General features: G+C 50.2%; 1 protein-coding gene across 1 annotated transcript in view; it reads right to left on the bottom strand.

Annotated features, from left to right (window-relative positions):
- Nucleotides 1–27,833, bottom strand: part of LOC144734908 (atrial natriuretic peptide receptor 1-like) — a 92,490-nt gene that overhangs the window by 3,684 nt on the left and 60,973 nt on the right. Inside the window, exons 12-20 of the mRNA XM_078617349.1 lie at nucleotides 25,884–25,955; nucleotides 23,401–23,560; nucleotides 11,790–11,945; nucleotides 10,689–10,857; nucleotides 4,815–4,961; nucleotides 3,879–4,002; nucleotides 1,635–1,703; nucleotides 395–569; nucleotides 90–188 (exon numbers count right to left, since the gene is read on the bottom strand). Of these exons, the coding sequence (XP_078473475.1) occupies nucleotides 90–188; nucleotides 395–569; nucleotides 1,635–1,703; nucleotides 3,879–4,002; nucleotides 4,815–4,961; nucleotides 10,689–10,857; nucleotides 11,790–11,945; nucleotides 23,401–23,560; nucleotides 25,884–25,955 (1,171 nt within the window). The remainder of the gene's footprint in view (nucleotides 1–89; nucleotides 189–394; nucleotides 570–1,634; nucleotides 1,704–3,878; nucleotides 4,003–4,814; nucleotides 4,962–10,688; nucleotides 10,858–11,789; nucleotides 11,946–23,400; nucleotides 23,561–25,883; nucleotides 25,956–27,833) is intronic.

Here is a 27,833-nt window from a genome sequence, read left to right as displayed (position 1 = left end):
CAGGCGAGTGTGCAGGCGAGCGGGCGAGCGTGTGAGCATGCGAATGGGTGAGCGTGTGGGTGGGCGAGGGAGGGCCTCGTCCTTCTCACCTTGGCTGTTGGACTCCATGCGTGAGGCCGTGTTGACGGTGTCACCGAAGAGGCAGTACCTCGGCATCTTGAGGCCCACTACCCCAGCGCACACCGGCCCTGCAGCCACACGTGACGCAACACAGACGTCACATGCTCGATAATGATGATGATTAGAATTTTTTATTACTAATAATTTTGTTCACCCTGGAAAGCCTCGCCGAGTCTCAAAAGGCCCTACGTAATCGGGAAACTTGGCCCTGCCAAGTTTCCCGATTACGTATGTACGACCGTGCTAATCGGAGGTGTGGATGTTGGCGTGGTACCCGTGTGGATGCCGATGCGGAGCTTGAGCTGGTCATCGGGGCAGTGGCGGATCCGGAACGAGCGCACGGCGTCGAGCAGCGCGAGCGACATGCGAGCGATCTCGCGCGCGTGCTGCTTGCCATTCCGCACGGGCAACCCTGACACCACCATGTACGCGTCGCCAATCGTCTCCACCTGCCACCACCACCAACACCACCGCGATCGTCACAACTGTCACCACCACCACCGCCATCGTCACCATCACCACCACCGCGATTTCCACCACCGTCACCACCACCATCACCGCTACCACTACCACCATCACATCACGGCCACCACTACTATCACCGTCACCACCACTGCCGCCATCATCACCATCACCACCACCACCACCACCACCGCGATTTCCACCACCGTCACCACCACCATCACCGCTACCACCACCACCATCACATCACGGCCACCACTACTATCACTGTCACCACCACTGCCGCCATCATCACCATCACCACCACCACCACCACCGCGATTTCCACCACCGTCACCACCACCATCACCTTTACCGCCACCACTACCATCAATCATGTGCTGCCACACTGTGCCTCGCACATTGGTTAGTGATCGACTAGCGAGGCAGGTGATAGTGGGGTTTGAGTGCTGTTGAAAACCCTGAACTTATGAAAAGGAAAGCAACGTACTGAAGTGCAACCCTTCGTCTTGCCCCCTCCTCTCTCTCTCACTCCCCCCCCCCACTTTCACCGACGATATCAAAGTGATGATTCAAAGGGGAGGGACAAAGAAGTTTGCAATGCTTTAACGACGGCAACAAAAACCCTGAGCTTAACAGTGCAAAGGAACAAGATGGTGCCGTAATAATTAAACCGACTGAACCACATCAGCAGGCAGTGGCATGAGAGTGCGATCCAAAACATGTTTACTGCCTTCACAATCATCAGTGGCTGCATTGAAAAATGAAAAATACGACTGTGTAGGAATCACACTGTGTGGAGGTGGAGTGGTGTTGCGGCGGTTGGCGCATTATGCTGCAAACCCGGTGGCCTGAACTTGATTCCCGGCCACAGGTAATAAAAGCCTCCTGATGCCCCCCACCCCACCTTCATCAGCTCACACTGACCATCGTGGTGAAGTACGGTCAAACAAACCCCCAAGACCAACACGGCATGGGGTATTCATCCAGCAGTGGATTGACAAATGGCAGCAAATTCGTACATATTGTTAAACTTCAAAGGTATTCCTCACCTTATAGACGTCGAAATTGTCGATGATAGCGTCGAAGCAGGTGTACAGGTCGTTGAGTAATGTCACCACCTGCGGTCGCACACACCCGGGCGCATTGTTCACGCGATTAACACAGCCGCCCGGTGAGGTTTTGGAACCAAACTCCTCAGCGGGTTCCCACTGTCGGCAACTCACTATCGCCAGGCATCCATGCTGTCGACTTCCTGCTTCGGGTTCCCACCTCGGAGGTACGAAAGAAAACGCACTCGAGTGGCCGTCACTACATAAAAGTGGGATAGAGGGAGCAAAACAAGACAAAGAAATGGAGGGAGGGGAGCTGCCAGCTCACCACCATGTGTCCTGGTTGAGCCTCCCAGGAATTTGGTATATTTAGGCAGCAAGTTCAACCTCAGGTGCTATAATTACAGGTGAAACTAGCATGTGTTGAATTAAAATGCAGTCAGGGAGCGGAGGCGATGCTTAATGTACCGGTGAGTGTTGCTGTGCTGTCGCCAGACCTGTCCTCCCAGGGGATTATACGTGGATTTCTGTTGGCGGTAAAATCTGAAGCGGTGCTCCCTGCCTGCCTGACTATGGGCCAACTACAATGTTCCTGGTGAAGGCAGCAGGAGGGTGAGGGCAACAGGAGGGTGGAGGCAGCAGGAGGCAGCAGGAGGGTGAAGGCAGCAGGAGGGTGGAGGCAGCAGGAGGGTGGAGGCAGCAGGAGGGTGGAGGCAGCAGGAGGCAGCAGGAGGGTGAAGGCAGCAGGAGGGTGAAGGCAGCAGGAGGGTGAAGGCAACAGGAGGGTGGAGGCAGCACGAGGGTGGAGGCAGCAGGAGGCAGCAGGAGGGTGAAGGCAGCAGGAGGGTGAAGGCAGCAGGAGGGTGGAGGCAGCAGGAGGGTGGAGGCAGCTGGAGGCAGCAGGAAGGTGGAGGCAGCAGGAAGGTGGAGGCAGCAGGAGGGCGGAGGCAGCAGGAGGGTGGAGGCAGCCGGAGCGTGGAGGCAGCTGGAGGCAGCAGGAAGGTGGAGGCAGCAGGAGGGTGGAGGCAGCAGGAGGGTGAAGGCAACAGGAGGGTGGAGGCAGCAGGAGGGTGAAGGCAGCAGGAGGGCGGAGGCAGCTGGAGGCAGCAGGAAGGTGGAGGCAGCAGGAGGGCGGAGGCAGCAGGAGGGTGGAGGCAGCCGGAGCGTGGAGGCAGCTGGAGGCAGCAGGAAGGTGGAGGCAGCAGGAGGGTGGAGGCAGCAGGAGGGTGAAGGCAACAGTAGGGTGGAGGCAGCAGGCAGGTGAAGGCAGCAGGAGGGTGGAGGCAGCAGAAGGCAGCAGGAGGGTGGAGGCAGCAGGAGGGTGGAGGCAGCAGGAGGGTGGAGGCAGCAGGAGGGTGAAGGCAGCAGGAGGGTGGAGGCAGCAGGAGGGTGAAGGCAGCACAAGGGTGGAGGCAGCAGGAGGGTGAAGGCAGCAGGAGGGTGGAGGCAGCAGGAGGGTGGAGGCAGCAGGAGGGTGAAAGCAGCAGGAGGGTGGAGGCAGCAGGAGGGTGGAGGCAGCAGGAGGGTGGAGGCAGCAGGAGGGTGGAGGCAGCAGGAGGGTGGAGGCAGCAGGAGGGTGAAGGCAGCAGGACGGTGGAGGCAGCAGGAGGGTGGAGGCAGCAGGATGGTGGAGGCAACAGGAGGGTGGAGGCAACAGGAGGGTGGAGGCAGCAGGAGGGTGGAGGCAGCAGGAGGGTGGAGGCAGCAGGAGGGTGAAGGCAGCAGGAGGGTGGAGGCAGCAGGAGGGTGGAGGCAGCTGGAGGCAGCAGCAAGGTGGAGGCAGCAGGAGGGTGGAGGCAGCAGGATGGTGGAGGCAGCAGGAGGGTGGAGGCAGCAGGAGGGGGGAGGCAGCAGGAGGGTGAAGGCAGCAGGAGGGTGGAGGCAGCAGGAGGGTGGAGGCAGCAGGAGGGTGAAGGCAGCAGGATGGTGAAGGCAGCAGGAGGGTGGAGGCAGCAGGAGGGTGGAGGCAGCAGGAGGCAGCAGGAGGGTGGAGGCAGCAGGAGGGTGGAGGCAGCAGGAGGGTGGAGGCAGCTGGAGGCAGCAGGAGGGTGGAGGCAGCAGGAGGGTGGAGGCAGCAGGAGGCAGCAGGAGGGTGGAGGCAGCAGGTGGGTGGAGGCAGCAGGAGGGTGGAGGCAGCAGGAGGCAGCAGGAGGGTGGAGGCAGCAGGAGGGTGGAGGCAGCTGGAGTCAGCAGGAGGGTGAAGGCAGCAGGAGGGTGGAGGCAGCAGAAGGGTGGAGGTCTCGCCTGCATGGGCGTGCTGGCAGCCGAGATGGCTGTGAAGCCCACGATGTCGCTGAAGTAGATGGTGACGCTGTCGAAGGCCTCGGCCGCAACCATCTCCCCGCGCTTCAGCTGCTCGGCGACGGGACTGGAAAAAGGGGGATGAGAAATAAAACGGGGAAGGCCCAGAACCCATTCAAATATTTTGCCAATGATGTTAGCCATGGCTGGGAACTCAGGTCGCCAGGTTCGTAGCAGGGTACGGTAAACCGTTGCACCATCTCTTTCCACATACAAATCAAAAGCAATATATTCCTACATGCAAGATTTCACGCAGTCTTCAATTTAAGTATGAGACAGACAAGGCCAAGGCGAGAGTCAAAGCCTGAAAGATCTTGAGATTGAGGCCAGTGTCAAGGCCGAATCCTCTAGAACATGTGGTCTGCAAACCACCGGTGGTCTGCAAGGCTGTGGGAAGCAGTCTACAAAAACATTGCAGATACTGAGATTTAGTCGTTTTCATTTTGAAAAATTAGCTTTTTGGTGGATGGCAGTTTCATGAAACCATGTTGGTGGTTGACAGTGGTGTAGGGGTCCAGAAAGGTTATAAAACACTGCTCAAGACTGAGGCCAGTGTCAAGTCCAGTCAAGGCCAGATCCTCTTGACTGAGGCCAGTATCATGGCTGGTCAAGGCCAGATCCTCTTGACTGAGGCCAGTACAAAGGCCGGTCAAGTCCAGGTTCTCTACACTGAGGCCAGTGTGAAGACTAGTGCCTCTAAGACTAGTCATTGCATTGAGGTCACATACCTGAGGCCAAGGTCAAGAACGAGAGTCAGGAAAATGTCCCCGAGCCGGCCTCGAGGACTGGTCTCGAGAACCCGCGGCTGACTGGATGCCCTGTCATGAGCGTAACGGTGGCTTAGACCGGTTTTAATTGATGCGTTGGAAGCGCGCTCACTGGGGCAGGATCTGGTAGAGCAGGGCTTCGGCCTTGCGTTTTTCCTCCAGGTAGGCCTGTGTCCGTTCCTCCACGAGCCCTTCCAGGTTGTTGGCATACTGCTCCATCCTGGACAGCAGGTTGTCCAATATGTTGCTGCTGCGCTCTCTGTGGGCAAAGCACAACAGTTTTTGTAGAAAAAATAATTGCCATGATCTCTGGATTAGAAGATGCTCGGTGCACTGTAAGACACACCCCAAAACTTGTGCCCGGGTATCAATGAAGTGAAACAAATCTGGTATCACACACATGCACATACCTACCAGATTATAAGACGCACCCCAAAATTAGCTTGGAAATACAGAGAATATGGTAAAAGCAACGCAATTAAACAAGGATAATATTTTATATTCACACCATTCTCATAGCGCAGGGCGGTCACCACGAAAGAAGGCGTCGTGTTTCAGACACAGGCTGCTGCTGAGGTAGAGTCACGGTAAGGAGCGATGTCGCTGTGCGTGACCCCAAATTGAATAATAAGCAGTGTCATTTTTTTTTTATCTGGCAAGTTGGGACCTTGACAATTTTCTATTTGCTTCGAGTGACGTTGGAGGATCTCAGAGGATCTCTGATGGCCGCTTTGAATCAGATGGCATGTATTTTATGGTTGACACACCCAGAGTAATAACCCCATGTTTGTTAATGTTATTCCTCGATCAGAGATCTTGCCGCGGCAAGATGGACTGTCCTATGCCAGAGGGCTCTGTCCTCGGTAGATCTTGAGAATTGTCCCATACTCAGCCCTGTCCAAGTAACAACAGTGTCGTCAATCCAGGTTCAGGCCTCACAACCTACAATTAGGGTTTATGGATCATCTAAAAGCAACCACATCTCAAGACACTATACATATGAGAGGGAATATCTGCGACTGCTGAAAACGTTTTTTTTTAACTCAACTAGTTTTATTTGACCAGTTAAGGCCCACTGAGCTACTATATAGCTCATTTTCAGAAGAGACCTGGTCACAAATGATAACTCAACGAAGTGGCTTCTCATGTGGAAATTTAAAGCAGCCAAATACTCTAAAAGGATGTTTTTAAAATGTGGAGGGAAAAACTGGAGAACCCGGAGAAAAAATCCACGCGACCACAGGAAAGCATGCAAGCTCCAGATATACAGCAGGCGTCAGGGTCGGGATCGAACGCATGACCTCCTGCATACCAGGCGAGGTCGTTAACATCTCACCACCTTGGCAAGATGTTACAGGCAGCAGAGGCCGGTGCAGTAACATCCATGTTTGTACTGTACTTGTGCTCCCAAACGTATGCTCTCCCTGAACTTCACCAACTTGGCACTGACCAGAGTGGTGAAGTACGGTCAAACTACATCACCAACACATTTGTTGGGAGGCCCTCATCCAGCAATGGATTGACTAAAAGCGCTGCGCGTGTTTGTCTAGAGAGTTTGAAGAAATATTTAATACCAGGAAATTATGGGTAGAATTCCACAGGCCCGAGAAGAAACTGAGGCAGCACTGGTAGAAGGAGGCCTGTCGAAACTCATTTTCCCTCCTCCACACAGGACATTGATGTGGACCCCCAAATCAATGTCCATCTTCCCTATCGCCATATTGAGCGTGTGTAAATTAGTATTGTTATTCACTATCCCTCATGTAAATTTGCTCTATGCTCGTATCTGGCTTGTGTTCATCAGTTACACAAATGAATTTTTATATAAATTTCAGGCAAAATTGATCCTCCTGACTGAGTCCAGTGGCAGGGCCACTCAAGACCAGATTTACACTCGGGGCCACATGGCGTTACTTACACCGACGCTAGCTATATTTACTCTCCAGTTGATCGTGAAATTAAATAAAACATCTTACAATTGGTGCAGTTGTACTAGTGGCAGGTGGATGCAAGGTGGGAGAGGGGGCGGTGGAGGGGACATAACCCCCCTCCGCCACACCCCATCCCCTTTGTTGAGACACAAAAAAGTGGTGTTTTTATTGATGTTTACCAAAAAAAATGCATTGTCTTTGTTCATTATAATTAATTCTGCTACTCCCAATCGTTCCCCCGTGTGTTGTAGGGCAGTGAGCCCAAGTACCTCCCAGATGCCCCCCCCCCCCCCCCCCCCCCATTTGAGGGTGTATCGTTCTGGGTTTGGAACATGTTCGTGATTTGTAGCTTCCTCTGTGATGTTTGGGTTCTTGAAAATATATATATAATGAATCCAGGGCCCTATTTAATTAAAAAGCTTCAAATTTCGGGATCCCCCCCCCACCCCGCCGCTTCCCACCCCCTTTGGGAAGGTTCTAGATCCGCCGCCTGTGAGTGGTTGTCCCTCCTGTGCCCCTCCTATCTTCTGGGTAGGAGGAGCACGTAGGGAGGAGACACTTGATGGATATACCGCTCATCTTGGGAACGCAGACCAAGCTGCCATGGGAGGTCCGAGGGACGTCCTTCCACAAACTGCTCAAGTCGCGCGCGGGCCCTGCACTTCTATTTTTGGCCTCTCTTACAGCCGAGCGAGACACTGCAGCTCTGAGCGGCAACTGCCGCTGAGGAATGGCGTTTTTTGTTTACAATTTTTTTTTACTTTATTATATTTAATGACTAACAATCGAAATATATTAAGGACATCATAGTTCATAATGTTCCTTTACATATTCGGAAGCGACTGGAGCTATGCACGTTTGGCGACGTACGTGCGAAATAAGTTCAACATATATACATATGTGGTAGTCATGCCGGGACACGCGCGCGTCAAGCCACAGTGCTTACCATTGCGAGGTGGTGGGTCAGCCTCCCCTAGGTCCAGCTAGCCGGAGGGCCATGGGAGCAGTTAGCCCGGTGGCTAGGGTACGTGAGCCCGGAGACTGCACCTCCCTAGGTCGTGGGTAGGCCTCGGCAAGGTAAGGTAAATTACCCTTTTTACTGGGTAAAAGGGTAAAGGTGTCGACATGCCAAGGGGTAAGGTAAAGGGTAGGGTAAAGGTAGCTCGGAAGAATAACCCGGTAGGGTAAAGGTAGCGCAAAGTATTACCCGGTAAATACGGTACCTTGTTTACTGCTAAAAGCTCCGTGGCACAGTCCGTGGCCTCCATTTAATAAGTAATATTTAAAAAAGTTTTTTTTAAAACACGCTTTTATTAAATGTACTAGTAATGGAAGAACTCCACGACTCCAGGAAGTGGCCCCGAAGCTTGCCATAACGTAAGGGATCGTGGCCAATTACAGCCAACGTCAGTTGAGCGTGGACAATTAGAGCCAAGCCGAAACATAGCATAAAAATAATGTTTAAAAATATATATTTTTTGATAGAATATAGTATTGTCATCAGTATGACGTAAGTATACCAAGTTTGCAGTCGATACCACATTGGGAAGTGGGTTAAAATTGAGTTACAAGATTTGAGCATACGACAACGACGATGACAACAACGACAACAATGACAACGACAACAAGCGTGTAAATTTAGAATCATTGAGAGTATTCTATATGAATAAAGCGCTCTACCTAGCATTTACCGTTATAAACCTTGTTCATGTGTAGTAGTTCCCTAGTAATTACCCTGTAATCGGGTAATTTGTATGGGGTAAGGGTAAAAGGTAGGGTAAAGGTAGGCTCGTTGCTTTTTACCTTTTACCTTTTATTTTACCTGCTAAAGGGTAAAAGGTAGGGTAGAGTGATTGTATTGTGGTAAGGTAAAAAGGTAGGGTAAAGGTAGGCTCGTTGTTTTTACCTTTTAACTTTTACCTTACCTTGCCGAGGCCTAGTCGTGGGTGGGAGGGGCCGTTACCCCTCCGTGTCAGGGACCTCGTCGTTGTGTTGCTGTGATGATTCTAAATAAAACGTGTTGCCTCCTACGACGACTCTGTCTCCAGACGAGACGACTACACGGACATTATACGTAACGTGCAGAGTATCAAAGCTTATCGAGTTCACAACACGGGTGCGTCGACTACTACAGGACCGCTCCACAACCGTGCAAAATTAGGACATTGTCATTCTCATTCAGGGGTGCCACCTTGGCGAGATGTTAACTCCCTCGTCTGGTATGCAGCAGATTGTGGGTTCAATCCCGACCCTGACCTTTGTAAATTTGGAGTTTGCATGTTCTCCCCGTGGTTCCGTGGTTCCGTGGATTTTTCTCTTGGTCCTTTGGTTTCCCCTCCCTATTTTAGAATCAACGTGCATTTAGATTGAGCTGCTATAAATCCCCATGTGATAAGCAACTTCGTTGAGCTATAATTTTGTGGCCAGGTCACTTCTGAAAAAGAGCTATAAAGCTTAATGGGCCTTACCTGGTGAAAAAAATATATTTTCATAGTTGAGTTATTATTATAGACTCAACTCTGCACCAAAGACTAAGGACTGCCATAGATTCAGCACTGCCCATAGACTCAACACTGCCCATAGACTCAACACTGCCCATAGACTCAACACTGTCCATAGACTCAACACTGCCCATAGACTCAGCACTGCCCATAGACCAAACACTGCCCATAGACTCAACACTGCCCATAGACTCAACACTGCCCATAGACCCAACACTGCCCATAGACTCAACACTGCCCATAGACCCAACACTGCCCATAGACTCAACACTGCCCATAGACCCAACACTGCCCATAGACTCAACACTGCCCATAGACCCAACACTGCCCATAGACTCAACACTGCCCATAGACCCAACACTGCCCATAGACTCAACACTGCCCATAGACCCAACACTGCCCATAGACTCAACACTGCCCATAGACTCAACACTGCCCATAGACTCAACACTGCCCATATACCCAACACTGCCCATAGACTCAACACTGCCCATAGACCCAACACTGCCCATAGACTCAACACTGCCCATAGACCCAACACTGCCCATAGACTCAACACTGCCCATAGACCCAACACTGCCCATAGACTCAACACTGCCCATAGACCCAACACTGCCCATAGACTCAACACTGCCCATAGACTCAACACTGCCCATAGACTCAACACTGCCCATAGACTCAGCACTGCCCATAGACTCAACACTGCCCATAGACTCAACACTGCACCATAGACTCAACACTGCCCATAGACTAACACTGCCCATAGACTCAACACTGCCCATAGACTCAACACTGCCCATAGACTCAACACTGCCCATAGACTCAACACTGCCCATAGACCCAACACTGCCCATAGACTCAACACTGCCCATAGACCCAACACTGCCCATAGACTCAACACTGCCCATAGACCCCACACTGCCCATAGACTCAACACTGCCCATAGACCCAACACTGCCCATAGACTCAACACTGCCCATAGACCCAGCACTGCCCATAGACTCAACATTGCCCATAGACTCAACACTGCCCATAGACTCAACACTGCCCATAGACTCAGCACTGCCCATAGACTCAACACTGCCCATAGACTCAACACTGCACCATAGACTCAACACTGCCCATAGACTCAACACTGCCCATAGACTCAACACTGCCCATAGACTCAACACTGCCCATAGACTCAACACTGCCCATAGGCTCAACACTGCCCATAGACTCAACACTGCCCATAGACCCAACACTGCCCATAGACTCAACATTGCCCATAGACTCAACACTGCCCATAGACTCAACACTGCCCATAGACTCAGCACTGCCCATAGACTCAACACTGCCCATAGACTCAACACTGCACCATAGACTCAACACTGCCCATAGACTCAACACTGCCCATAGACTCAACACTGCCCATAGACTCAACACTGCCCATAGACTCAACACTGCACCATAGACTCAACACTGCCCATAGACTAACACTGCCCATAGACTCAGCACTGCCCATAGACTCAGCACTGCCCATAGAGTGTGGCGACGCTAAACTCGGGCACGCACTTGTTAAACTTCCTCAGCAGGATCTTGACATAGCCAAAGTCTGGCCTCTCGGAGGGCTCCTCGGCCCAGCAGCGCCGCATGAGCGTGCCCAGCTCCTCCACGTGGCGGCTCGTGTCTGTGCTCGGCCGGAAGTGGGGCCGCTGCCCGTTCTTCACCTTCTGAACGATCTCTGTGGTGGGCGCGCAACAGAGTGCACGAAGCGAGGCAGGGGAGCGGGCAGGAAGATGTCTGGGGTCAGGGCTCATGGCACACGGAAGAGGTATATTCCATTTAACACGTCGGATTTCGCGACCAATATCATCCATAATCGAGGTTTTTGGGTTAGATCGCGTAAATATATAAATGTGTTGTTAAAACCCACCACCACCCAACACAGCCAACTAGTAAGAAATCAAAATAACTTTAACCGTTCGGATAGTTACCGCCTTAGTGCTGTGTGGAAGCAAATCATCAAATAATACGTTATTTAAATGCATTCCTACAAAGGGCAGCGTACTTCAATAGTGATATCCGTTGGTAGGGCTATTTTAATAAACACAATAGACAGGAAGGACAAGTTCAAAGGGCTCACATAATGCACATGCATAATGTACGTTGCCTCAATAATCCCCCCCCCCCCCACCACATGGTGCAATATACGTTTGATGATCGTGGTTGTTTCTTGTTGTTGAATTATGCATAACCTTGACATTTGAGCATAATCGAATGTTTAGGGGTCGCTATTGGAGAGAAGAACCTTCAAACTAGTATACCTTTCAACTAATATACCTATTGCAAAAAATATTCACTTAAAGGCATCTCAGACATGCTTCTGTGATATCTGCTTTCTCTGCTGGCTGCTCTAAACCAATTATAAACGGCAACTTCAACACACATTAAATAAGATCGCGATAAAACGATTAAAGACATCATCATATCTAGATGCTTGGTCGGGGATGTGCAAAATGTTTCCGCATACCCAGCACACCACATCCACCATACCTCTTGCTGTGACTGTAGCGACGGCAAGTCACGTCCCATCTACGTCGGCCTACCGGCAGTGACCCTGAAGAGACTGAGTGGGGAAACGATCGAGTGCCCGGCGCAAGGTGCAAGCGGTGCCTTTGGGACTTAGGTCCATGTTTTCGATGTAGAAGGGGCCGCAGCGGAACGCGACCTCCTGCAGGATGATCCCGAAGCTGTAGACGTCACCCTTCTGGGAGCCCTGGGGAGGGACCACTTCCATCCTTAGCAGCTCAGGGGCAGTCCACAGGACCTCTGTAGCAACAACAAACGACAGCGGTCACGGATTCACTCGGGTCACTCGCACACTGTCCGTCATCAGTTGCCCGCTTATCGTGGCGATTTTTTTTTACTCAAAATGAGCCCAGTACAAAGCATGAACTGTAACCATGCGCAGAGGGGGCACAAAAACTCCGTGGACAAAACTCCCAGGGCTCGTTGCTCCTGGGTTTAAGGAAGGGGCGATAAATTGGGGGAAGGAAGGATCGGGGGGTAGGATAACAAAAGTATAGAGTACTTACTCTTTGGGTCTTTCGGTAAAGTCACGTAGATATAAAAACAATTTAAATCATGACGTTTCGATCGCAACACAAGCAATCGTCTCCAGGTGAAAAAATACAGCAGGCGGACAGCTGAGGCAGGAAGAAATATAGCGGCGTACTCCATTTGTGCAGGTAACTATAGAGTACTTACCTGCACAAACGGAGAGGCAGTCAGACACATGCGTGAGCATTATCTGGACCGTGCAGCCGACGAACGACATGGCTCCCTATTGGCTGAAAGAGCGCACCTACGAATAAACTCACTTGCCGTTGGTGGAGGAAGATGAATGACGTCAGACGTACCTTCCGACTCGGAAGGTGAGAGGTCGGAAGGTGCACGAAGGAACTGGGAGATGAAAAGAGGTATGACGAGGGACTGGAGGAGAAAATTGATTGGAAGGACAGAAACGGGAAAAAGCAGGAAAGAGAGAGGATAAGAGAATGGGGGAAGGCTCGGGGCTTTTGATGGTGGAAGTTGACATGAACGCAAGCTGCAGAAGATAATCAAATCTTCTTGCACCTTTTCTACAACCAACGTGTTGGAGTCATTACAGTGGTGGCAGTGGTGGGATCGACGACAAGATGTCTCACGATGGTCGCAAAAGGAACCCCACTGAGACTCCAGGAGAAGACGAGGATGGGGCAGCGACCACCCCAAGCGCCCCGGGCCGAAATGGCCCAGAAGGCCGACCATTAAGAAGCCTGTTAGTGGCCACATTCCACGAAGGGGCAGAGCTGGGGCAGCAAGCTGAAGAGAGAGATGCTGGATACAGAAGGGCCACAGACGACCAGGGGATGGAGACGGATGGAAGAGCGAATGGATCGTCTCACAGATGCCGTATTCCTGCTACTACAACAAATGTCGGAGGGAACCGGTCAAGCAAGGGGACTACCTTGCTTGGCCGGACAGACAGGAGACGCCACAGCAAGAACCACCTCCAGGATCGTCAAACAAGTAAACCCGTAAAAACAAAGTTTTTCACTATAAATCCTTTATATGCGTGGCAGCGAACTTAATATAAAGGATTTAAAAATATATTCGCCTGTGGAGGACGCGGGGATCGATCCCGCGACCTTTGCCATGGGAAGCGAGGGCGCTACCAACTGCGCTACTCCGCCACGGCCTGTGGATGGGTTACGCTCTGGGCTCTTACACTCTGACGTTCAGCCAAAGCCATGAATGCGTTCTATTTGAATATATGTAAAATAAACATTTTTTGCCTAAAAAGTGTAAAATTTTGGGAATTTTTTTTCACGACCAATAATTGTCTGGCACAACGAGTCTGTGTGGAAAATGTCAGCTCGATTGGATCACGGGAAGTGGGTTAAAAAACGACCGAAAGATTTGCACGGTCCTAAGCAAGCAAGCAAGCACGCGAACTTAATATAAAGGATTTAAAAAACCACATCATCAGACAGTGCTTGCAACAGGGATGGTGTCCACCATTACAGGCCCAGCCACAGAGGCTACCGCGCTACCCAGGGAGAATCCTCGATTGGAGGGAGAACTGGAAAATTGCTCTCTCTTCCTCGGGGAGAGTGAGTGACAACAGGTGAATATACCTGTGGAAGAAGAGAGAAAGTCACCTCGACAGTCACAGAGGACGGGCAGACAAGAACGAAGAGAGGCAAGCAGGAGACAGCCATCTCCATGTGAAGAACGTGGAGACCATGGAAGGAGGGCCTGGAACCACAAGCTGGGTCCCATGAAGGAGTTGATGGTGGTGAGAGGCGACTGGGGCGCTTTTGTACGGCGATTTTAAGTGTCCTACAATAACCTGGAGTGGTCAGAGGAAGAGGCGCTGAAAGCCCTACCCACAGTCCTCGATGGCGACGCCTTGACCATCTTCTCAACAATTCCAGAGGCAAGAAGGACCGAGGTCGCGGGGGTGGATACCCAACCTGCGGTGCTCTCTGTGCAGGCTCTGGTCAGAAAGTCTGTCACTATTCTGCCAGCAGCACAGATGCTGGTCCCTCTTCGACATCGAAATCCCTTTGTTACAACATGGCCAGATTCCCCTATTTTGGTTACTCCGGTGGAATCCCTGCCTCACTTGATGCAGCAAATCTGGCTGTGACGGTCCCACCTGATGACGGAGACTTGTATTGCCTCCGAAACGTCGTGATTTTATTGTTTTATTTTTATTAATTTTAATTTCATTTTTTACCTACGTTACTTTACCGAAAGAACTAAGAGTATGAATCCTTGCAGTCACGAAAGCTTCAAATCTAGAGATTCTGGATACCAAATATTTTTCAATAAGTGTTGACTCCACCCCAGACCTGTCACATGTGGACCAATTAACGTTCATATTCTGGTTTGTTAACAGCAGCGGGAATGTGGTGGAGCGATTCATGGGCTTTGAGCCAATTGAGAGCCAAACTGGTAAAAGTTTAGCAGACTGTGTGACTTTGATGGTGGAGGGCCTTGGGTTGGACCTCTCAAACTATGGAGGTCAGTCATATGACAATGCAAGCAACATGTCAGCAGAATACAATGGGCTACAGGCCCACCTGAAACAAAAAAAAACCTCTGATAGAGTATGTGCCTTGTGCAGCACATTCACTTAACATAGTTGGTGTTAACACCTTAGACAGCAGTAGCCCAGAGGCTGACGAGTTTTTTAACATGTTGCAGTCACTACACATTTTGCTCTTCATCCACACACAGATGGGGGCAAGTCTTTCGGAAGACAGATGTCAGACTGGCGTTATGTGACAGGTGTCTCTCACTCATCTGAGCACGATCTTCAGCGAGAGAGGAAACGCTAAACATTTGCAGATTAGAGCTCAGAGCCAGGTGTGACACTTGAGGGGAGGGAGAAGTTAAAAATAGAAACATTTTATGTGGTCATTAATAAGCTAGTGGCATGCCTTGAACATCGCTTGGACGCTTACAAGCGCTTGACCAGTCTCTTTGGAGTTCTGTTTATGTCAGAACAGGTGTCTAACAGTGGTGTCATAGTGGAAAAGGTCAATGCACTCTCCGCTGCATATCCATCAGACCTGGACATGAACTTTTCTAACGAACTCATCCAATTAAAGTATTTCATGTCTGACTCTGAGGGTGAGAATTGCCCAACTAAATTGCTTCAGACGTTGCAGGCACTTAATCTGCAGTCAGTGTTCCCCAACGTTTTCGTGTCACTTCGGATTTTTCTTACTTTGTCAGTGACAAACTGCCAGGGTGAGCGGACATTTTCCCTTTTAGATGTTATTAACCATGCAAAAAAGATTTAACTACACATATTTGGAGCATTTTTGGCAGCGATTTCAACCGCACCACCTCTACATAATAATAGGCTCAGTCAACCATTCTACACAACAAAGACTAATTTCCTGGCAGCGATTTCAGCCGCATCATCTCTACATAACAAAAAGGCTCAGTCCCTTTTACACGCACCTTTACATCATCCGCACCTAGTTTACACAACAAAGGCTTATTCCTAGCAGCGTGCTTCAGCCACACCGAACCTCACAAAAATAATATTCAGGGCCTACCTTGGCTCCTCCCACCCTCAACCAGTATATATAAAACACGGTTTTCTTGGAATTTCTCTCACTTGATACAGCTATCGTGCTGTGACTGTTCCACCTGAAAACGGAAGCTTGTGTTGCCTCCGAAACGTCGTCATTTTTATTTTTATTTTTATTTTTTAATTGTACTTTTATTAATTTAAATTTTTTACCTACGTGACTTTACCGAAAAAACCTAAGAATATGAATCCTTTCAGTCACGAAAGCTTCAAATCTAGAAAGAATAAAAATGAGCTGCAGAGTAGCATGTGCCATACACGTCTCAGCTCATTGTCACTTATGTCAATAGAGTCAGACCTTGTCAGACAGCTAGATTTTGATGATCTAGTGGATGATTTTGCGAGGAGGAAGGCAAGAAAGACACGAATATAGGAAAGCGGTTGGGGGGGGCTCCAAAAGACATGTGCCCAGAGGCCTCACGGGACCATGATCCGGCCCTGTTCCGAGGTCAGGAGGTTTGTTGGCTTTGTGTTATATTACCGCCGCTTCCTGCTGCAATTTACGAGCATTGCCAAGCCCCTGCATGCACTCACTGGCAAAAACCAGAGGTTTCACTGGGGGGAGGCCAAAGAATAGGCCTTCACTACCTTGCGTGATCAGTTGACCAAGGCTCTGACTCTAGCATACCCTGATTTTTCTCTGCCGTTCATTCTTGACACTGATGCGAGTGATGTAGGCATCGGGGGAGTTTTGTCACAATTGCAGAATGGAGTAGAGGTGGTCATAGCCTACAGCAGTCGCGTGCTGTCTCCGGCCGAGCAACGCTATTGCATAACCCACAAGGAGCTACTGGCGGTTGTCCACTTTGTACAGCAATTTAGGCCATATCTCTGTGGACGACTGTTCACGGTGTGCACAGACCATGCAGCACTTCAACATTCGTTATGCATGGCCCATCCATCGGGTCAGATCGCTTGCTGGATGGAACGACTCCAGAAGTTCAAGTACAAAAGTGTGCACCGAAAAGGCTTGTGACACAATAATGCTGATGCACTATCACGACTGCCACCATTGGAATCCTGCTCATGTGATTCAGGGGCGGCTCATTGCAGACAGCAGCGCCCTAGGACATCATCTGTGGTTGCGATGGTGCAGTCTATAGGGGACGGTCATGCTATGGCTCCAACAGACTGTCACCTGGCATGGAATGGATCACGCTACAATTGGCTGAGAGCTCCTTTTGAGCGCTACAAGAACGGGTAGAGACACACACACCACAAGGGGAGGTGTTACTGGAGCTGCACTTCATTGTGTGCCACGGATTCTCGATGTCTCAGAGGCGTTGTCTTGTACTACCAGAAGCTCTGCATCAACAACTATTCCACGAAATCCACATTAACCGCTTGGTCCATCTGGGTCACCGAAAGATACTCTTAACCTTGAAACAGAACTACTATTGGTGGGGAATGTTGGTAGATGTGCAGAAATGGGTAGCGGAATGCTTGAAGTGCATGAGCCAGAAACTACCCGCTCAACCCATACAACCCATACAACCCATAAAACCCATACAACCCATAGAACCCATACAACGCCCCTTTCAGTCCATTAGAAAAGGGGATAAATGGGCGGAGAAGGGCCCTTATCGTGCTTCTATTGTGACCACCACAGACCCAGTTGTGTGAATATATGTTGATTATTATCTTATCTTATAATTATATAACGCTTTTATCCAAGGCGCTTTACAAAGGTTATGAGTGGTACAATTAGGGGAACTAAAATGATATGGTGAATAGGGATGGAGTATAGGGAGGGCGGTTAGTGGGTACCGGAATTACGGGGGTGCCTAGGGATGGAGGGAAGGATGCACCAGGGAAAAGCGGTGGGTTTTCAGGGAGGAGCCGAAACTGGACAAGGAGGGTGCTTCTCGCTTAATGTGGAGGGGAAGTTCGTTCCAGTGCAAGGGTGCAAGTGGGAATAAGGAGCAGAAACGGGATTGTGCACAAGGAGAGGGGGGACGGTTAGGATTAGGAGAAATTGAGAGTGGAGCAGGCGGGAGGGGACACGAGACGAGACGAGGGAAGCGAGGTAATGAAGAGATTTAAATACTCGTGTAAGGAGCTTTAATAGACACCGGTAGTAGATGGGGAGCCAGTGCATTTCTATAAGAAGGGCAGAGGTGTGGGAGCAGTGTGGTAGGCTGTAAATGAAACGCGCAGACGCATTTTGGATCTGTTGTAGTGGAATTAATGCATATGTAGGGTCATAAATGGTGTCACTCTATTGTAGCAACAATCGCGAGTGAAGAGTGGTACTGTATGTGTGGAGCCCCTCTCTAGCACCAGAGTGAATATGGCATGGAAGGGCTCAATAGAGGACGTAACAGTCTGGGTGAACCCGTGAGGGCACGTGACTGGACGAGGTGGTAACGAGGGCCAAAGAGGAGGTGAGAGGGACACGTGATGTGGGCCCTGAGTCTCCGAGAAGGAGCTGGAAAGGGGCGTGGCCAAGGGCTGGGCCTGGCCACACCGGAGTGGATAAAGGCCGAGTCCCGAGAGTGATCATGGCGGTTCATCTCTGGGAAGAAATCCTCCATCTTCGAGCCTGGGTTCTCGGTCTTGCGCACGTGGAACAGGCAGCGTGTTCGCTGTCCTGATCCGACTTAGTAATTATCCCGTCCAGTGTGTAGATAGTCAGCCGTGGTGGTCACCACCCTAAGTCATTATACTCTTAATGTTAACCTGTGGTATTAGTTAATAAACGTGTTGCCTCCAAGATCAAGAGTGCACCTCAATTGAACCCACTCCACATATGCTGGGAGACCGAGTAGGAGAGAGTTATAGTAGTCTAACCGAGGGAAGATGAGTGAGTGTATTAGTAGTTTGGCAGTGGATTGAGTGATGAGAGGGAATATTTTGTGAATGCTGACAAGGTGGAAACGACAGGTGCGGGTGATGGCGGAGATGTGAGAGGGGAGGGAAAGGGAAGAGTCAAAGAGGATACCAAGGTTGTGGGCATAGGGAAAAGGGGTGAGTGAGAAGGGTGTGAAGGTGATGGTGTGGGTGGGTGAAGGAAAAAGAGCAGCGGGGAAAAATAAAACCTGGGTTTTAGAGGGGTTGATGGCAAGGAAGTGAAGCGACATCCAAGACTGAAGGGCAGTTAAGCAGGCTGCAAAGCGAGAAGAGAGGTCCGGAGTTAAAGTGGAGAAAGAGAAGAACGTTTGGATGTCGTTGGTGAAGAAGTGGTGGGAGAAGTTAAAGGAGGAGATAAGTGTTTCGAGAGGGGAGATGTAGAGAGAGAAGAGAAGGGAGCCCAGGATAGAACCTTGGGGAACACCTGCTGTGACGGGTGAAGTAGCGCTGCAGAAGTGATTGAAGGAGACCGAGGACGAGCGTGCCGGAATGCCCAGATTAGAGAGAGTCGAGTTGGATGATCGACAGTGCCAAAAGCCGAGGAGAAGGAGGACTGAGGAGAGATGTGCGTGGGCCGAGTTAGTCAGGTGGTTCTGGAATGGTAATGAGTGCAGTTTCTGTGGAGTGGAGTGGAGCGTGCGAAAACCGGATTGATGAAGTGGGTAGAGGGAGTGGGTGAAGATTAGGTTGTTGAGGTGGGAGTGGACAAGACGTTTGAGAACTTTGGAGAGGAAGGGAAGCAGGGAAATGGGACGGTACTTTGAGATGAAGTTGGCATTGAGGGAGGGTTTCTTAATGAGAGGGGTAATGATGACCGACTTTCAATTAGCAGAAAAGGCACCGGAGGATAGAGAATCATTTAAAAGGGAGAGTAAGTAGGGAAGGATAGCGGGTAGAAGGGAAGTAGGGATCGGGTCAAGGGGTGAGGTGGTGAGATGGACTTTGGAGATGGTAACGGAGAGGTCCGCTAGACTCACGGGGGGCATATTGGTGAAGGCAGACGGAGTCGGGTGTTGGTGCGCAGCTAAGGATGGAAGGGTCTGGATGGGATACGGGGAAGCTTAGAAAGAGGAGCGAATGGCATACGTTTTGGAGAGAAGAAAAGAGCAAAGTCAGTAGCAGAGATGCCAGTGGAAAGGGCGGGGAGGAGTTGGGGAGAAGTGTGCAGAGGTTATTAAGGGTAGAGAAGAGTAGGAGGGGATGAGAGGAAAGGGAGTAATGTGTTAATGTGTTGATGGTGGAGTGTAAGATGGCAGAGGCAGCATCTGGGTGGAGGGAGGAAAAAGAGGGCAAGGAAGGCAGAGAGATTAGGGATGCGGAGTCTCTAGTGAGCGGAGATCGTGGGAAAGAAAGTGGTGGGGTAGGATGGGGCTGGTAAGGGGTGGAATGGGTAAGGTGATGGTGAGAGAGAGGAGGAAGTAGTCCGATGGAGGGTGGGGTCGGATACAATGGGGGAAGCCTACCAATCTGATATAAAGATGAGGTCGAGGGTGCTGCCAGAGGTGTGAGTAGGGGGCGAGGGAAGGAGATAGAGATCGAAGGAGTTAGTGAGGGGAAGGAGGGTCGGGGCAATCTAGAGAAGACTAAGATCCAGACTTAAATCACCTTGAAGAATAAAAGGGTGTGGGAGAGGGAGGACAGTGGAAAGAAGACAGTCGAGGTGGTCAAGGATAGAGGGACTGGGGGGACAATAGATAATGAGGAAGGTGATAGAGTGGGGGGAGTAGAAGGAGGATAATTGGTGTTAAAATGAGGGAAGGACAGGATAGAGGGGAGTGTAGGCGCAGGGATTCAGGATGGAGGATTGAGCAAGGATATGCCTCCACCTTTGCCCACCCAAAGAGGGGTGTGGGAAAGGAGGAGGCAGAGGATGAAAGGGTGGCGGGGGTGGTGGTGGTGTTTAATGGGGCGATCCAGGTTTCTGTGATAGCGAGGGCGGTGAATTTAAGGGAGAGAAAAGCATCCAAGGTGGAGGCAGATTTATTGCACACGGAATGAGAGTTCCAGAGGCCTAATTTGAGGGAAAAATCAGCAGATGGCGGGGTCGGAGGGAGTGCAGGTGTATGTTGCACTTCTTTTGCACCGTATGTAGCCAACCGTGCTTATTGGAGGTGAGGGGGAAGGACAGTAAACTAAACACAAAAAGCATTTCCAAAGAAATTAGTTTTCAATTTAGATTTGAAAGCGCAAAGCTCCAGTGGCTTCCTAATATCCGCAGGAAGAGCATTCCAGAATGCCGCAGAAGTACATCTGAAAGCGTGCGATGCGGTGACCATATTTGTTTGATGGTTCGCCAAAAGCTGCTGTGAGGATGGCCGGAATTTGCGTGATGGTGTATGCTCCTTTAAGAGACTAGAAAGGTATTATGGTTAATTTCTGGATAACACTTTGTGTGTAATGAGCTGTTCCCCTGCACTTGACTCGTTGTTTCCTACAGGTTTAATGGCATTAGGATGCCAATTGATATTATTTTTCTGGACACATAGGCCTGATGCTGTAGGCCGAAACACCTCTGCGGTGTCCAGGATTGCTTACAAGTCTGAAATACATCATTTGAACCAGGCTGGGAGGCACAGTTTTAAGGACAATTAAAAAAGAAAAATTCCCCACTCCCATTTGTGCATTATTATTTAAGCAAACAAGTGGTAGTCAAACATTATAAACTTACGAAAATAAATATTTCAGCGTTGTCGTGCCTGTCTCGAGTTAAGCAATAATAGAAGATTTATGTTTTATTATTTTACGGTGGAAAAGCACATCGCGATTTACAGTCGCGTATCTATTAACCACAAATATTTCGCTCACGGCCGCCGGGTAGGGCGGGCGGTGCTGCTGCAGCTCAGCGATAATGCTCTCGCACGTCAACCATAAAACACTCCTGTATGCATCAGGCACTTGAAAATATAATGGCTTTTCCATAAAGGTATCGTCCATTATTCAATAATCATTATTGGACCTTCCCTTCGCTGTAAAAAAAAGTTCCTACATAAAACTAAAATAAACTTTATTTTTTATTTACCCAGGTAAGGCTCACTGAGCTATATAACTATTTTTCAGAAGCGACCTGGCCACAAATAATAGCTCAATGAAGTGGCTTATCAAGTGGAAATTTATAGCAGCCAGACTCAAAATGCATGACCCTAAATTTGGAGGGCAAAACCAGAGGACCTGGAGACAAATCCATACGACCATGGGAAGACTATGCAAACTCCACATATATTATCTTAAAATAATTTATACAGTGCCTTAACAAATATACAGGCATCAAGGGTGCCTCGGTGGCGAGATAGTTAACTACGTTGAAATATTTATTTCGAGATAGTTAAATATTTATTTAGTTAACTATCTCGCCACCGAGGCACCCGACATAAGTGGGGCAGTGAGCCCATTATCCCCCCTTTCCCGCAACCCGTAAGCTCTGTGATCGGTCTTCTGCCCACAAAAATGTTGTACCCCCCTTCCTTATTCTTGCTCGCGTTCTGTTCCGGGCTGTTGTCTAATAAAATTAACAAAATTATAAATGGATGGCAGTTTGGACCGTGTCGACGAAACATTGGCAACGTTTTCCTTACGCACTTAAAGTAGTTTTTTATGTCAATGTCAACACCCGAGCAATCTTCAACGGCACGTAACAAAGTGTTTCCAAATGATCGGAGGCGACACACTAGCGAGCCCCTGGCACTCTCTGGAATGTCGGTTCGATTCGTGCCGCCAACACTGTGGAGGTGGTGGTGGTGGGCCACTGGTATCAGAATTCTCATTCTCAGTACCTGGATCTCGATTATTTGACTTTGAGACATTTTGGCCGGCACTGTAAGCTTCTTGACTCAACGTTTGGGGTCTGTTCGCTGCCAAGCACAGCTGAATCAGCGGCTGTAACTGCCGACACTGCCGACGGTCCTGGGCTGTGGTCTATCTCCATATATATAAAAGGCAAAGTTGTGAATATGTGTGTCTGTTCAAAATGTTTAGCGTACAACCCGACATGCAACAAACTGCAAATTTGCCATGTGGGAACTTTCCAGACTGTACACCATGCAAAAATGAGAAAAATACACTTTTTTTGGGGGGGGGGGGGGGGAGATCAATAATGCATATGTTTTTTGCACGGCAAGTGAGCTGTGACGTACCATCTGTCACGTGACCCGCGCATGTGGAAGCGTAATGCATTGTAGTGTAGTGGTTAGCGCGCTGCGCTACGAACCCGGCGACCCGAGTTCGATTCCCGCTCACGGCCACCACCGGTGACGATTATTTGAACCGGTCCTGGGCCTCCCCTAGGTCGACTCAGCCTCAAACGAGTAACTGCTGTGGTGTGTGAACATTTCCACTGGGGAGACAAAGGCGGCCGGGTGTGGTGAATCCAAGTCCCGGGCGATGCCAGGTAGTACAGCTAGTTGGTTTATATGTAGCTCTATATTGGTCTCTGTGTACCCGATGGATCTCATGCAACTCTGTGTAACTGCAGTGTCCTGTAACTAACCACTGCAGTCTTGGGCTGTGATCTATGGCTCTCTATGTAACTCTGTGGATCTATATGCAACCCTATGGATCTCTGTGAAACTCTATGGCTCTCTATGCAACTCTGTGTAACTGCAGTGGCCTGGAACTGCCACCACTGCTGACCGTCCTCGTTTGTAGTTGTCCTTGCAACAGAGCTACTGAGCTCATTGGGGCCTCATCAGCTGAAGTAATAAAACCTGAGTGTGAGGTTTGAGGAGGCTTAGCCACCGTCAGCCAGAGCCACACACCATCCTCCCACCTGTGATTACCACCACTTACTTGCGAAGAGCATGGTGCCCTCCGCCGCCTCTGGGTCAGAGCGGAGGGTGGCCAGGCCATAGTCGGTGATCTTGAGGACAAAGCGACTGTCCACCACGCAGTTGGATGACTTGAGCGCGCCGTGCGAACCGATGACGCTGGCGTGGAGGTAGGCCATGCCCTGCCGGGATGGGAAGAAAGACACAACACACACCGTGCTTGGAGACACGACTTGTAGCGACGCTTGCAAGCGCGCTAGCTGCTACACCACTGCTCTCTCCAAAACTCGTCCATGGTTTTGTAACGTCCAGGCCAAAGAGCTTCCCAGTGGCTCAGGAGACAGACAGCTTAGCTGGCACCACAGGGATCCTGATGATGAAACCAGGGTCATCTACAGCAGCGAGCGATTTGAAGTTTTTGGCCCAGTTGCCAGTGACTGGCTACACAAAATAATGTTACATTTGCATTTCCACTTAACTTTGGCTAAAGTCTAGCTGTGAGAATTTAAAGCATCACTGTCTTACTGTCACGCGATGAACATTTCTGCACCTCCGATGAGCACGGTTGGCTACGTATGGTGCAACAGAAGTTCAACATATGGTACATTTTCTTGGTTCTTTCGGTAAAGTCACGTAGAAGGGAAGTAATAAAATAATTAAAATAAAACATAATAAGATAATTCTTCTACGTGACTTTACCGAAAGAACCAAGAAGATGAATCCCTGCAGTCACGAAAGCTTTAAATCGAAATATGGTACATTATTTCTGAGCCCAGCGACCTGAGACCGATTCCCAGCCATGGCCGGTCGTTAGCAACGAGTGAAATCTCAGGCAACCCTGGGCTCCCCCACTTCACCAAACCGACAATGACCAACATGGTGAAGTATGGCCAAACAACCCCCAACCACCGACACAGCATGGAAAGGCTGAAAATATTGGTTGATAAAGGGTTGAAATTATGAATATTAATTTATTACATCGTTTTACCTCCACCTCTCTAAAATAAATACAAATTCTGATTCTGTTAAATGTTTTGTCATTGAATTTTTACTGATCAATATCATCATTGTCAGCCATGATCAATACACTGCGGGATGAAGGCCTCCCCCAAGCCGGCCATGACCTCTCGTGATTTCATGATGCAACAAACCACCCAGGACCTGCCCGACATGAGAGCCGATTGCAAGGCTCCATCTCCTCGGAGCATGTCCTCTCGTGGCTCGTTCTATCCCTATCCCTTGGCTGCCCCTCCGCTATTATTCTTGACCGTCAGCCGTCGTCCCCTTCTAGCCCACAACAGGCATCGCCCAAGCCCCACTCACTTTCCTTAACGGTCTGAATGATATTCTTGGTTCCTTCGGTAAAGTTGGATGCTGCTAATCCTGCATAATGCACGGGCATAAGTAGTACTAATCACATACCCGCATTTTCCATATCCCCTCCATTGGATGCTGCTAACCTGCATAATGCACGGACATAAATAGTACTAATCACATACCTGCTTGTCCCATAAATATGCTGAATTCCTCTTTATATGCAAATTATTTTGTCAAGGCGCCCTTTCCCCCCCCCCTCCAACCCAGCTTATATATATGCTCCAAGCACGTGTGCTGTTTCATTCAGACGCTGTCGCCTCGACAGACCTGGTTTCACCTGAGGACGGCTGCTGGCGTTGTGGCCGAAACGTCGTGAGAGTTGTTTTGTTATGTTTTATTTTTATTATTTTATTACTTCCCTTCTACGTGACTTTACCAAAAGAACCAAGAAGAAGAAAAAGTCACGTGACTTTACCGAAAGAACCAAGAATATGAACCCCTGCAGTCACGAAAGCTTTAAATCGAAAAAGGTCTGAATGATGTCATTAACCTGCGCGTGTCCTCCTATCCACGCGTCCCTCTCCCTGGCTCCTTGTGTAAGGGGACACCACGGTTGTAAGATGTTAACTACCTCGCCTGGTATCCAGGAGGTCGTGGGCTCTATCCCAACCCTGATGCCTGCTGTATATTTGGAGTTTGTGTGTCTCTTTCTCATTATCATCACGGTTGTAAGATGTTAACGACCTCGCCTGCTATCCAGGAGGTCGTGGGCTCGATCCCAACCCTGACGCCTGCTGTATATTTGGAGTTTGTGTGTCTCTCTCTCCCCGTGGTCACATGGATTTTTTCCAGGTCCCCTCCGGATTTTCCCTCCACATTTAGAAACAACATGTCTTTAAAGTATTTGTCTACTATACATTTCCACACTATGAGCCACTTCGTTGAGCGATCATTTGTGGCCAGGTCGCTTCTGAAAAAGAGCTATCTTTATAGCTCATTGGGCCTTACTTGGTAGAATAAAAAATAGTTTGCTGGAGTTTAGGAATTCCACACGTATCTCTCCCAATCGATCCACTGCTGCGCCCGTCGCAGACAAAAGTCGGAAGCTGCCATTAAATTTAAATCCATTTTACTGAGGGCCGATGGACCTTAAGCACTCAATAGCGTGCTCCTGACAGTGGTATTCACCTTGACGATGTCGTTGATGAGTGAGAAACGAAACATCCAATCCAGGTTTATGCTTTCGTTTTCCAAAATATCCTGAAAAAATAGTTGGGAAAAAAATACATAAAGGTTAAAATGCATTATGAGCTCACGAGTTTAAAATATATATATATAAATAAAGAAAAACCAGGTACATGCTTTAATTTTCCTAAATATGTATTTTTATAATTTACAAGAAGCTTAAAATGCATTCCGAATTGACAATGGAATTTTCTACTTGCATGTATATGTAATGCGGGCGTAAGCGACCTTCCGGAGGTGACGTCACGGGGGGTGGAGTCATGTGACGTGGGGGTAAGGTTCGGGGCTTTAAGCGGGTAAACCGGAAGGGGAAGTCAGTCGGGGTGTGAGCGGAAAAGAGTGAGGCCACGCGGGCAAGTGTGGAGAAGGGGGGGCGCCGACGGCGATCGGGAGCCAACCCCGAAGATAAGAGCAAGCTGCGGAGTGGTGTGCAGCTGGGGAGGAGACAGCCAGGAGGGCTGCGAGTTAGAGGCAGCGGTGTGGCTGCCAGGAGGAGCTGCGGAGAGAGAGAGAGAGGGGGCTGCTTGATAGAGGCAGCGGTGTGGCTGCCAGGAGGAGCTGCGGAGGGAGAGAGAGAGAGCAAGAAGCTGTGAGAGCTGCGGAGGGAGAAGAGCAGCAGAGAGTACAGCCAAGGGGGGCTGTGTGAGAGAAACAGCAGCGGAGCTGCTGTTGGGGATCGGGCCGACATTGGAGTCAGCACCGTGGAGAAGCTACAGAGTAAAGACAGCCGTGTGGGTGTACAGCACGAACCGAATAATAAAGGACACTGAGCCAGACATCGTGGTCCAGTCGTTTATTACACTGGTGTCGGAAGTGCAACGGCATGTCGAAACAAGTGAGGAAGAAAGTTAATCCGGCGCCTGCATCGGCTTCTTCGTCCGACGACGACGAACTCCCTCCAACCACGGATCCTGTTGGGGTGGTGGAGGAGAGCCAGGCTGAGGCGACCACGGGAACGGGTGTGGAGGATGTTGGCGCGGTGGCGGGTCCGTCGACATCATCAGACGCGGATCAACGATGGCAAGCGATGGCGGTACAACTGGAGGCACTTCAGGACGTCCTGGCGCATCTATGCCATCTCGTCGCGCCTGGGACGATGGATGATGCAAGTGGTGCTCCGCGGGCCGCCACGTTGCCTGTCCTGCCGCCGCCATTGCCCACGCGGCAAGAGGCCGCCATTTTGCGCGCTCCGTGGCGCCAAACCGCCATCTTGGCCACGCCGCGGGCCGACGCCATTTTGAATTTGCCATCACAACCACCACCATTGGAAGACGGCGGGAAGAGGAGTCGGAGTCGCCACCTTACAACAGTTAAAGAATTTTCCGTCGGTGGGGACTGGAGCGCGTTCGCCTGCCGCTTCTTGGCGGCGGTACGCACAGCAAGATGGACCGATGCGGAGGCTTTGGAGGTGTTGCCGACTCTTCTGGACGACGAATCTGTCCGATTCTTCCGTTCCATAGCGACCGATAAGAAGGCAACTTTATGTGGTGTTTTTCAAGAAATGGCCGATGCTTATGAGCCACCAGATGATGCGCATCGGCGATTCGCTCAACGACAACGAGCACCAGAGGAGTCGCCCGTGGCGTTCAGGGGTGCGGTGCTGGAGCTGGCCATGGCAGCTTATCCTGAGACGCCACAGGACCTGCTTGAGCCTCTCATATTAGGGAAAATGTTGGAGTTGTCTCGGGATCTAGGGATCCCCATGCCTGTGTGTGGGCATGAGAAGCTAACTTCCCGGATGGCTGCTAAGTGTCTCGATGCGCAATTCAACCTCCGTCGCTGGAAACAAGTGACGGCGTGGACGGGGGGGCCCGTCAAAGAAGGGGATGCGCTGGGGTGGGACCCTGCGCAGGCCGTCTATGTTCCGGATGACCGGGGCCCTCAACAACTGAC

Source organism: Lampetra planeri, chromosome 53 (assembly GCF_965212315.1).
Source record: "Lampetra planeri chromosome 53, kcLamPlan1.2.h2, whole genome shotgun sequence".
Classification (NCBI taxonomy): Eukaryota; Metazoa; Chordata; class Hyperoartia; order Petromyzontiformes; family Petromyzontidae; genus Lampetra; species Lampetra planeri.
The sequence above is the reverse complement of the archived record's forward strand: the minus strand, read 5'-3'. Positions and strand labels throughout refer to the sequence as shown.